This window comes from Triturus cristatus, chromosome 1_1, assembly GCF_964204655.1.
Source record: "Triturus cristatus chromosome 1_1, aTriCri1.1, whole genome shotgun sequence".
NCBI classification, from domain to species: Eukaryota; Metazoa; Chordata; class Amphibia; order Caudata; family Salamandridae; genus Triturus; species Triturus cristatus.
Window position 1 is genome coordinate 16,453,150 of NC_140579.1, and position 13,056 is coordinate 16,466,205.

Sequence of the window (13,056 nt, forward strand, 5' to 3'; positions counted from 1 at the left end):
CAAACTGAACCAGAGTCACTCCCTAGGTGACTGGAAAGTGACCTATAGATTGTCTCCTGCAACGGGCATTACAGGAGTCATGACGAGGCATGAACGGAAATCGACAGAATAAGGAGGAAATAGGTTGCAGAGCCAGCCATGTTTTAAAAAAAAAAACACATCCAATGAATTGGCATTTGTACAGAGGAACCCCTAGAGTCCTACAACTAGACACCAGGGATAAGGAGAAATAGGTCTGAAAAAGGCAGAATACAGAACAACATTAGGCAATAGAAAGAGAGCCCCGCAGACAGAAAGATGCATGGAAAGAGAGCCCCGCAGACAGAAAGATGCATGGAAAGAGAGCCCCGCAGACAGATGCATGGAAAGAGAGCCCCGCAGACAGAAAGATGCATGGAAAGAGAGCCCCGCAGACAGAAAGATGCATGGAAAGAGAGCCCTGCAGACAGACATCCATAGTATCAGACACTAGGGTCGGAAGAAAGAGGCCTGTGGACTAAGGTGACACAAACTGACAAGGGAGTAAGGAAAAAGAGGACGACAATAGGAAAATGTCGGCACAAAGTAAATGGCACAAAATGGCAGTGCATAACTGAAGACGTGAACACATCTGAAGCACAATCGCACCCTGCTTCCATGTTTCAATTAAATATCAAATACGAAGAATCCATGGCAGCGAGACAGGTGACTAAACACATGAGGCTATGAAGACAGGGAGAAGAGACAAAAACCACAAAAGATGGAGCGCGCAGATGGAGCAAGAACGGAGCAGCTATGGAAGTTTCACAACACAAGGCCCAGATGTTTGCCCTTCACTAGATTTCCAGATTCAGTTAGTCTTTCCCATGCAAAATTCTCATTCACTCAGCAAAATAATTTACATCTAATCATTCCCTGTCAAACTGAAAAATGTGTAGCAAATATACTTTCTTGTAAAATAAATGTTTGGGAAATGGGCCTTCAGAAAAAAGATTCACTTAACCGATTTTTAATTCTAGCCACAGACACCTAAAAGTCCTTAGAATCCCGATTTTCTAATAACATTCGTAATACCCAGTCGCTTCACTAAAGGAGAAAAGAGAAGGTCGCAAGCGGCGTCGCCTCTTAGATCAGATTGACATAACACTGATGAGCCAGAGTACATGAGGTTAGGGACTCCAGGATTCTGGAAGCTCCACAGAAGAACTGCAATTAAAAGCTCCGGCCCTTTAACTCAGGAGGTGAACATTATTTGAGAAACCGGGAAAGAGCAATGATGGACAACTGCAGTCTCCGATACAATGCATTGACTGAACATCCTATACAAAGGTCTTAAGGAAACTGGACATAAGAGCAAGTTCCCAAACTCAGCGGGGACTTCCCTTTCCTATGCCCCTCCCCCCATCCTCCCAGAGGCTCTGGTGATCACTGCTTACTGTAGTTTCCCCTGTAGTAGAACAGCTTCTGGCTATCGAGATGGATGATGTCGGTACACACATCATCCAAGAATCCTTGGTCGTGGGAGACGATCAGGAGCGTCTTCTTCCATCCCTGCAGATAGCTGAGAAGAGAGAGTCAATGAACTCTGCTTGCATAGCAGCTAGCTGCTTCAACCAATAATGTGCGAAGGGTCGACTCACTTGTTTAACCAGATGACAGCGTTTAGGTCCAGATGGTTGGTGGGCTCATCCAACATCAGCAGTGTGGGTTCCATGAAGAGGGCTCTGAAGAGATAAAAACACAATTGCAGTGATTGGTGGGAGGGCGGAGACTCACCCAGGATCAGGGCTAGGAAAAAGGTTTATTTTTTCATTTCGCAGTAGGAAAACACAATGCTACATAAATCCACAAACTTTTGTGATTGACTACAGTTTGCTATATTTGGAAATCCTGCAACGAACAGCATAGTCTGGAAGGATAGCTTCGATCCTCATGAGCCCCGTACGCCACAAACTACCCATAATCTCGAGAGTCTCTAGTACATACACACAGCAGATGTGGACATTTTGTTGCAGCCTAATTGAGGGTCACAAGCAGATTCAAACAAGCATTGGCAATGCCAATATGTCTTGCATTAGGATATGTTTGAGCCATTAGTGGTGTAACATAAGGTAAATGCTACTTACCAGTATGCATCTGTTCTTGGCATGTAGAGCTGCAGATCTATACACTGTGCATAGATCGCCATCTGGTGTTGGGCCCGGATGTTTGCACTTTGTTGTTGCCCTGGAAAGTCTTTATACGGGATAGGTGGCTCCTGTGAGAAAGTGCCATCTTTCTTGCATGGTATGACCCCACTTTTTGCTGAATTGCTGAATGTACTTTGACTGAGTGTGCCCTGGACTCCTGCCAATCAGGTGCCCAGGGCCTATGTTCCTTCCCTAGACAAAAACCTCAAAACCAAATTGGCAAACCCTGGCCACATGTCAGCCCCTGGTAAGTGGTACCCTAGGTACCCAGGGCCTTGTGACCAGGAAAGGCCTCTAAGGGCTGCAGCACTCATTGTGCCACCCTTAGAGGCCATGTACCCTAACACACACACACACACACACACACACACACACACACACACACACTGCCCTGGCAGGCTGAGTGTCTGGGTACAAGACAAAACAGAGAGACGACATGGCACACATCCCTGTGTGCCATGCTCACAACCTACACTACCCTGGCATACATCAGCCACCCCTCTAGCTGGGTGCCCTATGCCAGTGGTGTGGGCACAGAGGGCCCTGTAAGTGCAGTGCTGCCATTTAGGAGTACATGGTGCTGGGAGCTCGTCAAACACGAACTCCACAGCACCATAATGGCAACACTGAAGACTGAGAAGTTTGGTATCAAACTTCTCAGCACATTAAACCCGCACTGATGCCAGTGTGGGATTTAATGTACCAAGCACCCCAGAGGGCATCTTATAGATGCCCCCTTAAACCTAACCTACAATCCACATCTGCTCTGAGGCTGCCTAGGCTGCCACACAGCAGACATGTTGCTGGATCCCTGGGTGGGAGAGCCCCTGCTCTCCTGTGCCTGCAACAATACACATCCTAGGCGAGGTGCTAAATCTCCTCCCCCAGGATGGGCAGGGGGGAGCTTCAAAGGCATGCCGCCTCTGTGTGCTTCCCCAGGCCACTGCAACCCCCCACTCTGGCGGGAAGCTTGGCCGGAAACCCCAAATAAGGACATGGGATGTGCCAGCCTGCCAACCCCACCCCTCAGGTGGGGGAGGCGAGGTGAAGCACATCCCCGGGCTCTCGCCAACCTGAAGATGGGGAGCCCTACCCAATCAGGACTAGGCTACTGCCCCCCTGCCACAGGAGAGAGGCAGGATAGGGGGTGTACCCACCCCAGGACAGGGACCCATTGGTCCCTGCCCTTCACCTACCTGTAACGCCCCTAAATCTAGTATTTAGGGGCACCCTAAACCTTCCTTTCCCAGATTCCAAAATCCGAAGAAGAGCTAGAAGAAAGAAGACCTGCCCTGCAGCTGCTAAGAAGAGGAAGACACCAACTGCTTTGGCCCCAGCCCTACCGGCCTGTCGACCCTCGAACCTGCTCCTGCTCCAACCCGGCATCTCTTGTGGCCAGCAACCTCACAAACCCCGGAGGACCTGGCTACCTTTTGACTCTAAACCCCCGGGACTCCCATGAGTAGAGGCTCTACTCAAAATCTACTTCTAATCCCTGGCAGCAGCCGGGAACCGCGAACCCAGCACACTCTGCACCAGCCAAGCCTGGCCTGTGCCGGAGTGAACAAAGACCACGAGGACGACCCCACGGCGACTGTGACCCCGAGTCCGGCACCCAAGGACCTCCCTCGACACTCCTGAAGAAGCCTGCAGCCTCAGAACAAGGTGCCCCCCCCAACCCCGATCAACAGAGGGTAAGATTTGCCGACACCAAAAGGCACCCCTGCACCCGGCGCCCCGCGGCCCCCTGTGCCCAATCCCGGGGTACCTACCTATCCTCCAACTACCCAACTTACCTCTCGAAGTGGTGGTGGCACCTGAACAATCTTCGTCCCCGAGCTTGCAGTCTTTTTTCTAAACTGGAGATTTCCCATTGAAATCAATTGAGCGCCCGAAGGCTCAAAAGCACCCAGCCGCCCGAGTAGCCCTGGCAGTGCAACCTCTACACCCATCTACTTCCCCACTTGCCCTGAGTAAGTGACCAGGGGCCCAGCTCCCACAGCCGCGTGGCTTGCTAGTCAGCAGCCACCAACCAAGGCCCCCCTATCCCTCATAGGATAACATTGGGCCCAACTCTCTCTGCATCCGGCCGCCCTAGAGCCGCTGAGGGTGAACCAACTGTACCTACCTGACCCTGGGGGACCCCTGAGTCTATGCCCAGAACCTCAACTCTGCCAGTCGAGTACTTACCTTTAAACCGATAACTCAATTTTCTCCATAGGGTAACATTGACTGGCTTTTCCTGAAACAGTACTGGATTACAAAAGTAACGAGAACCTACTATACCTGCAACTTGAATTTTCTGCCATAGGGAATCATTGACTGTTTTCTATGAAATATTTACTAAGTGTCAACTTTTAAAATAGCAAAATATTGTCTAAAAATCATCACAGTAATTAAGTTGACTTTTATCACTTGATTCCAAGTACTGACCCAGGACTGAATCTAGGATCCAGTCCTGGAATTCCAAAAGTAATCTGTGGCAAATAATTTGAAACTTCCATTGAACTCAATGCATTATTGTGTTTAGAATTGTGTTGCCTATTGCAACCACTTGTAACTGTCTACAAAAGTCAATTGCATATTGCAAAAGTATTTATATAAAGCATCTCATTCTGAGAAAGTATATTGTAATGCCTATTGTTGGTTCTAAAATAAAACAAGCATATATATTTTTATATATGAACAATTGGCCTAGAGTTCAGTTCTTGAGTGTGTGAGACCATTTGCTGACTGAGTGTGTGCAACAAATGCTTTACACTGTCCTCTGATACTGCCTTACTGCTCGACCAAGCTACCACTTTAGAGAGTAAGGTTATATCTAACGTTAGCCTCTGCCAAACCTCTGGGAACTGTGGACTCTGTACACACTGTACCTATTTGGGAACAGTATATACAGAGCCACTTTCTCACAGCTCCGCCTTTGGACAATAGTGCGCATGGGCATCGACTCCATCGTCAGATTGTTTTTTTGCCAAGAAGGGAAATGATGGAGTTTTGTAAGAAATAGTTGTCCATGTATGTTGTACCTAAATAAGATAACACTGGAACAGATAAAGGTAGCCGGGGAGGTGGGTGGGCGTGTGTGGATCTACAGCTCTACATGCCAAGAACAGATGCTACTGGTAAGTAGCATTTTCCGTTCGAGGCATATGAGCTGCAGATCACACACTGTGCATAGATTGCATAGCAGTACTCCTCCTTAGAGGCGACCACCAGCATCTGTTGCAGTAGTTTGAAATAGTGTTTTGAGTACAGCTTTGCCCACACCAGCTTGTTGTTTTGCCTACACATCTACACAATAGTGTTTTGTGAATGTGTGGGGTGTAGACCATGTAGCTGCTTTGCATATGTCATCTAGGGGAATGTTCCCTAAAAATGCTATTGAAGCCCCGATCTTTTGGGTAGAGTGGGCTTTGGGGGGAATGGATAGTGTGTTTTGCTTTGTGATAGCAAATTTGTATACATTTACCAATCCACCTTGCAATGCCAGATTTTGATATGGGATTGCCTTTATGTGGTGGTGAGAAGGATACAAAAAGTGGTTTTGTTTTACGAAAGGGTTTTGTTTTGTCTATATAGTAAAGGAGTGCTCTCTTTGTGTCCAGTGTATGAAGAGCTCTTTCTGCTACTGTTTGTGGTTGCGAGAAGAACACTGGCAACTCAACAGATTGGTTCAGATGGAAGGGAGAAATAACTTTAGGAAGGAATTTGAGATTTGTTCTGAGAACCACTTTGTTATGATGGAGTTGTAAAAATGGTTCTTGAATGGTTATTGCCTGTAGCTCACTGACTCTTCTAAGAGATGTAATGGGCACAAGAAAAGCGACTTTCCATGTGAGGAATTGTAGTTCGCATTCATGCAGAGGTTCGAATGGTGGACCCATTCATCGTGTGAGGACGACGATTAGATTCCACACTGGGGAAGGAGGTACCCTGGGAGGAATTATTCTTTTGAGGCCTTCCATGAATGCCTTACTGGCGGGCACGCTGAACAGTGATAGGTGATGTCTTTTTTGTAGGTAAGCTGCAATGGCAGCGAGATGTAACCTAATTGATGTGTATGCCAGATTACATCTCTGAAGATACAGTGGTTAACATATGATGTGCTGAGTGGAGGCATCGTTGTTACACTACATGACACATCTTTTCCACTTGGCTGCATAGCAGGCTCTAGTGGTGGGGTGCCTAGCCTCTTTGATAACGTTCATGCAATCAGGGGGAAGATTGACATAACCAAACTCTAGGACTTCAGGAGCCAGATCGCAAGGTTGAGCTGAGCTGGGTCCGGGTGTCTGATCTCTACATGGTTCTGTGTTAAGAGTTGTGGGGAGAGGCGTAGTGTTTGATGCGGGACTACTGATAGTTCCAGCAATGTTGTGTGCCAGGGCTGTCTGGCCCAGGTTGGAGCAACTAGGATCAGTGTGAGGGATTGTTGTTGCAACTTGTGAACCACTAATGGAATGAGTGGGAGAGGTGGAAAAGCGTACGCAAATCTGCCTGACCAATTCATCCATATAGCATTGCCTTTGGACAATGGGTGTGGATATCTGGTGGCAAAGCTTGGGCATTTTGTGTTGTACTGTGTGACCAAGAGATCTATCTCTGGCTGCCCCCACATTTGGAAGAATGGTTGGAGAACCTGTGGATGAAGTTCCCATTTGTGAGTCTGTTGTGTCTGTCGACTTAACAGATCTGCCATGCGATTTTGAATTCCTGGGAGATGTTGGGCTAGCAGGAAAATGTTCTGAGGAATAGCACATCTCCATATGGTCTGTGCTAATTGAGAGAGCTGGTGAGTCCCCCCCCCCCCCCCACCCACCCACCCACCCCTGTTTTTGTAAATAGTACATTGCTGTCATATTGTCTGTGCGGACTAAGACAGCTTTGCCTACTATGTGTTTCTGAAATGATTTTAGTGCTTGAAAAATTGCTAGCAACTCCAAGTGGTAGATGTGGAGTAGCTTATGCTGAGGTGTCCATGTGCCCTGTATGGTGTGATGAAGTAGATGAGCTCCCCGTACCGGTGAACGATGCGTCTGCTGTTAGTACAGTTTGTGGAACTGGCTCTATGAACGGTCGCCCTTTGAAAAGGTTTTGGGTGTTGCACCACTGCAGACAGCAATGTGTGCGGCCGTCCACCAAGACCAGATCTGTCAGCTGACCTTGAGCTTGGTTCCACTGACGTGCTAATCATTCTTGTAAAGGGCACATCTGGAGTCTTGCATGAGGTAGTATGAATATGCAAGAGGCCATCACCCCTATGAGTTGCATGAACACTCGAGCTGGAAGTTCGTGTTGCAGTTGTAATCTTGCTACAAGAGCTTGCATGCTTGCTATCCTGGCTGGAGTGGCATATGCAAGGCTTTTTGAGGTGTCTATTGTGGCACCCAGATATTGATGGATGTTGGATGGTTGGAGGTGAGACTTTGCGAGGTTGATGGTAAACCCCAAGTCGTGAAGTAGTTGTATAGTGGCATGTGTGTGATTTAAACATTGGATATGTGACTTGGCTTTTATGAGCCAGTCGTCCAAATATGGGAAGACATGAATCTGTTGTCTTCTTAAGTGGGCTGCCACCACTGCCAGACATTTTGTGAAGACCCTGGGTGCTGTGGTGACTCCGAGCGGGAGGACCTTGAACTGGTAATGCTGGCCGTCTACCACAAACCAAAGGTATTTCCTGTGAGCAGGGTGAATGGGAATGTGGCAGTAGGCGTCCTTGAGATCTAATGTGGCAAGTAAGTCGCCCTGTTTGAGTAACGGGAGGACCTGATGAAGAGTGACCATATGAAAACGGTCTGATTGTATGTAGAGGTTTAATGGTCTGAGGTCCAAGATGGGTGTCGGGTTCCATCATTTTTGGAATGAGGAAATACAGGGAGTAAACCCCTGTGTTTTGGTGATGAACGGGAACTGGTTCTATGGCATGTTTTTGTAGGAGGGAAAGTACCTCCTGTTTTAGAAGCGTTAAGTGTTCTGCCAACATTGGACGCTGTCTGAGTGGAAAGTGTGGGGGAGTTGAAGTGAGTTCCAGGCAATGACCAGATTTGTTGATTTGTCTCACCCAACTGTCTGTGATAATGTTGTTCCAGACAGGTAGGAACTGTAGCAATCTTCCCACAACCAGAGTAGAGTGGTCCAGGAGGAGTGGAGGGAAGTCATTGTTTAGGGGTGGAGGCGGTAGGAGTGTTGGTAGTTTTGCCTCTACCCTTACTGTTATTGCCCCTGTAGCCTCCTCTGTAATAGCCTCTGTTAGATGAGGGCTGTGTTGCACTCTTGTACGAAGTGGAGGAGTTTTCGGTGGAAAAACCTCTAGAAGCGCCTCTGTAAGAAGAGCGACGAAAAAGAACTTCTGCGTGCTTGCGATTGCAAGGCTCCCATTGGTTTGGCAGTGCCGGTGTCCTTTTCGATCTTTTCTAAACATAAATCTACATTGGGTCCAAACAGGTGTTCTTGATCAAATGGTTGGTTTAATATAGTGGTTTGGACCTCCGGCTTGAAGCCAGAAATGCGTAGCCATCCATATATGCGTAAAAGGACGCTGGTGTTAATAGCCCAGGATGCTGTGTCTGCAGTATCGAGAGCACAACGAATGGAGGTATTTGTTAGGACCTTGCCTTCATGGATGAGATTAGCACGTGTCTTGTATTGATCTGGAAGGTGTTGTAGTAGGGTCTCTAGCTCGTAGTATGCCCTATCATATCTTGTAAGCAAAGCCTGTGTGTTGGCAATCCTCCGTATGTTAGCTGCTTGGGATGCCGTTCTTTTCCCAGACGCGTCCAGCAGTTTTGATTATCAGGAGGTGGGGCATCTCCTGTGGTTTGCGAATTGGCCCTTTTCCTGGCGTTGGAGACCACTAAAGAATCTAGGGGTATTTGCCCTTTAATATAAACAGGGTCAGATGGGGCAGCTTTGCATTTCTTTTCTACCCTCGGATTAATGACTCTGGACGTTACAGGATCCTTGAACACCTCGGGAGCGTGTTTGATTACCCTTTTTAACATGGGTAGAAAGGCACTGGACCTTTGGGATGGTGCGAAAGTGTCCATAAGGAAATCTTCCTCTATTGTTGTGTGTAGATTTAGATTCTGTATATAGGTTTCCCGATTTATGCCCATATATAGGTACAATTTATATTGCCCTTATTTAGGCATGGAAAATCCAGCCCTTATTTAGGCATTGTCCATGCTAACCAAATACAGGCATGGTCTCCTACATCCGTCCATCCACGTCACAACGAGTTCCTGGAAAACCAGACTCTTAAGCCTTTAGGAATTTCCCTTGCTTGGATATTGATTTCTCCAAGAACTAATTATGCATGCACATCGTTTCCTTAGGGGTTCATTCATGACGTTCCAATGCCCGACTTTTACGTCAATACAGGCATTCCTAAACACCTTGAAGGTATAAATATACCTGCACTTGCCCCTGGCAAACCACGGTTCCGGTATGGTCCAGTTCGACTGCCTACTTGCGGTTCGCCACGGTAAGTTCGGAAGGAGATACTATAGCTAAGCTATACTTTAGAAAACAGCACCTACTTCTTACGTCGTACTACACTTAAGTTAGGTACACTGGGGTAGAACTATTTTGAAGCATCAGATGAGTATTCACATTTTAGCCTGTGTTATTTATGTATTTTATGAATATATGTCATAGCTTTTAAGGGAATTTGATGTAACAGAACAACCACAAGAACTAGCCAGAATAATTGAAAAACCCTATGAAGAATTAGGCAGACACAGTTTGGGAGGGAAACCAGTTAAACCACAACGGTCTGAAAGTCCTGATAAGGTCTTTACTAAAAACAATCCTACCTCTTCTAAAAAGAAGGGGGAAAATAGCAAACAGCATTCCAAAGAGAAGCGTTCTCAATCCCGAAGTAGGTCTCCTCAAAAGGAGCCCTCTGAAAGGAGGTATAACCTCGGGAATAGGGATAATTTGAGAAAACCTGACAGATATCAAGATACTGATAGACGTTCCTCTCGTACCTTTCAGATATCATCACAGACATCCGAAAGAAGAGGACGGTCAGAGAACAAAGAAGAACGCGTGAAGTCCAAAGACGATCAACACGTTCAGAAAAACAAACCAAAACCTCAATTCTCCAAAAAGAAAGTAGCAGGTCTGAAGATCAGACATGCCGAGGATTCTGAGAACACAACTCAACAACGGAGAATGGGCTCAGACAATGCTGGACAGTGCAGCAGAGGTAACAGTAGCTCGCCAGAACCTGAAGGGACTTCTGGAGACAGTGGACTTGAATGAGGACATTCAAGTTGAAACTGCAGATACCAGGGTTAGTTCTCCACATAGGTTATATGAAATAACACTCCGGCTGGAGGGAGACATACCAAGAAAAGTAAAAGCACTCTTTTGGGATAGACTTTCAAAAGGTTATGATATACTTCTAGCAGAACAAGACTGGCCACCAGAATTTGTCAGGGAGTGCCCAGATGGCAAAGACTTCATTATGCCAGCCTTCTCCAACGATGTTCCAGTACATTTTAAAATATACTTATGCCAGGAAATGGGCAGTGGCCCAGGCACCAGCATTATATAAGAATCATGTATGATGGGATGAGGACTCACCTCACCACAAAATCCAGTTACAAAAATCAACCAACTGCACAAAGGCAGTACCCGGTTAAGCAAGAAGCTAAAAAACAAGTCAGGGAGATCTTAGATCAACTTGAATACCAGGGGGCAATTGAAACATGCACCTCATCAATGAACAATCCTTTATATCCCGTCTTCAAACCAGACAGTACATATTGTCTAGTTTTGGATTACAGACACCTAAACTCTTGTTGTAAAACATTTGCAGTGCAAAATGCACACAGTACATTAATCAATAATATTGTGCGTAAAAAGTACAAAACCACATTAGACATTTCAAATGGTTTCTTTTGTCAAAATATATCTCAATAATGGGGACCCAGTATGTCCATAACTTGGTCCCACCCCTGCAGCGGCTTAAAAGTGACATAATGAACTGGAAATCACTCCCGATCTCTCTACTAGGCAAGGCAGCCCTATTCAAAATGATGTCCCTGCCCAGTTTCCTCTATGCATTGCAAAACGCGGCTGACCCAGTCCCAAACTCCTACTTCAGGTTGGTACGACGGAGGAATTGGGCTACCAGACGTACGAAAATACTACTGGGCTGCACATCTCACAGCAATCAACCACGGCACCTACGGCCGTCCTGATGCTCCGGGATTCCGTATGGACCGTTGGATCCTTCCTAACGGGACCTACATACGAGCACTATATTCCAAACCTGACAAATACCCACTGACAAGGCCCACCAAACACACAGTCAAGATCTGGCACGCGGCTACCCAATCTCTGGGATGGACTGATAAGCTAACACTTTCCACCCCACTTTGGGACTCGCAAAAACTAGGGTACCTTGGTAATTCTAAAGGCTTCGATAAATAGGACCTTATTGGCATTTCCAATATCGGAGACATACGGGGCTCGGCGGGAATAAAATCATTTAGCGCCCTTAAGGATCAATACTCACTTGCGAACTCTGAACTATTTAGATATCTCCAGGTCCGATATGCACTACAATCCACATTGCCTTATGCTGCCTCCCCACCAGACAGCTCCCCACTGGAGGATAGACTCCTAGATGGACACGTGCCCGAACGGACTATATCCCTAACATACAGAAAACTTATTAACATGAGCGATCCCCTGACCGCACTGCGGGAGAAGTGGACCGGGGATGGGATTGAATTAGATGACGAAGGGTGGCAGGCAGCGATCTCATCCCCTAAGACGGTAGCAATAGCGGCACGACTCCAGCTGGTACAGCTCAAGATCCTTCATAGAATATATATAAAAGGCCCCCAACTGGTACTCATGGGCGTTCATGCCGATGGGTCCTGTAGACGGGGGTGCTCCCAACCAGGTATTTTCATTCACATCATATGGCATTGCAGGCTAATCCAGGAGTACTGGCGTAAGATACATGTAGTCATGAGCGAAACGTTGGAGGCGGAGATACAGCCAGAAGCACCCAGGTGCCTCCTCAACATCTGGGAGCCGACGGACCTCAACACCTACGCCACACAATAGGTCACACTCTGCTACATGATAGCCAAAAGAAACATTGCACAACTCTGGGGAGCCTCGCATGCGCCCACAATTGCGGACTGGAAAAAAGACCTTGACTGTTGTATGCAACGTGAAAAGTCTGTCTACACGGCTCGAGGCTGCCCCCGTAAATGGTCCAAGATATGGGCCCCTTGGAATCTATATCATGGAAACATATGTACCCCCCCTCGACTACCAGACGAAGATGTCTCCCCCTCCCCGTAATTCCAACTGCATAATCATACCATATCTTGCTTTATCTTTGTCTTGCGGCTACCTTTTCTGTAACTTCGTGAAGCTATGCTTTGTTGTCGATTTTGTTCTAATAAAAAGAATTATTTAAAAAAAATAATGGGGACCCAGCGTCAATTTGTCGACCCCCACAGGGGTCCAAAAACAGCCCGGAGTTATTCTCAGTAAGAGTAACAGAGTTACTACAAATTGGAGCACGGGCAACCCTGCCTGGTTCCCCGGGAAATTAAAAACCTTTCAGAGAGAGTACCGTTTACTATTTCTTCCGCCGATGGTTCGACGTATAATGTTTTGACTGCTTGAATAAAACCATCCCTAATACCAATTCTAGACATGGCCGTCCATAGACATTGGGAAGAAACCCTATCAAAAGCTTTTTCTGTATCCAATTGGATAAGAGCCATAGGGTCTCCTGCAACATTGGTGATATCAAATAGTGCGATAACTCTGGACATGGTCAATTGTAGATCTCCCGGGAACAAACCCATGTTGGCGCTCCGAGAGAACCGTATGAATTATTGGCGCA

General features: G+C 46.8%; 1 protein-coding gene across 1 annotated transcript in view; it reads right to left on the reverse strand.

Moving 5' to 3' along the window:
* ABCF1 (ATP binding cassette subfamily F member 1) overlaps positions 1–13,056 on the reverse strand; it is a 272,552-nt gene that overhangs the window by 110,379 nt on the left and 149,117 nt on the right. The window contains exons 19-20 of the mRNA XM_085637078.1: positions 1,620–1,703; positions 1,416–1,540 (exon numbers count right to left, since the gene is read on the reverse strand). Of these exons, the coding sequence (XP_085493204.1) occupies positions 1,416–1,540; positions 1,620–1,703 (209 nt within the window). The remainder of the gene's footprint in view (positions 1–1,415; positions 1,541–1,619; positions 1,704–13,056) is intronic.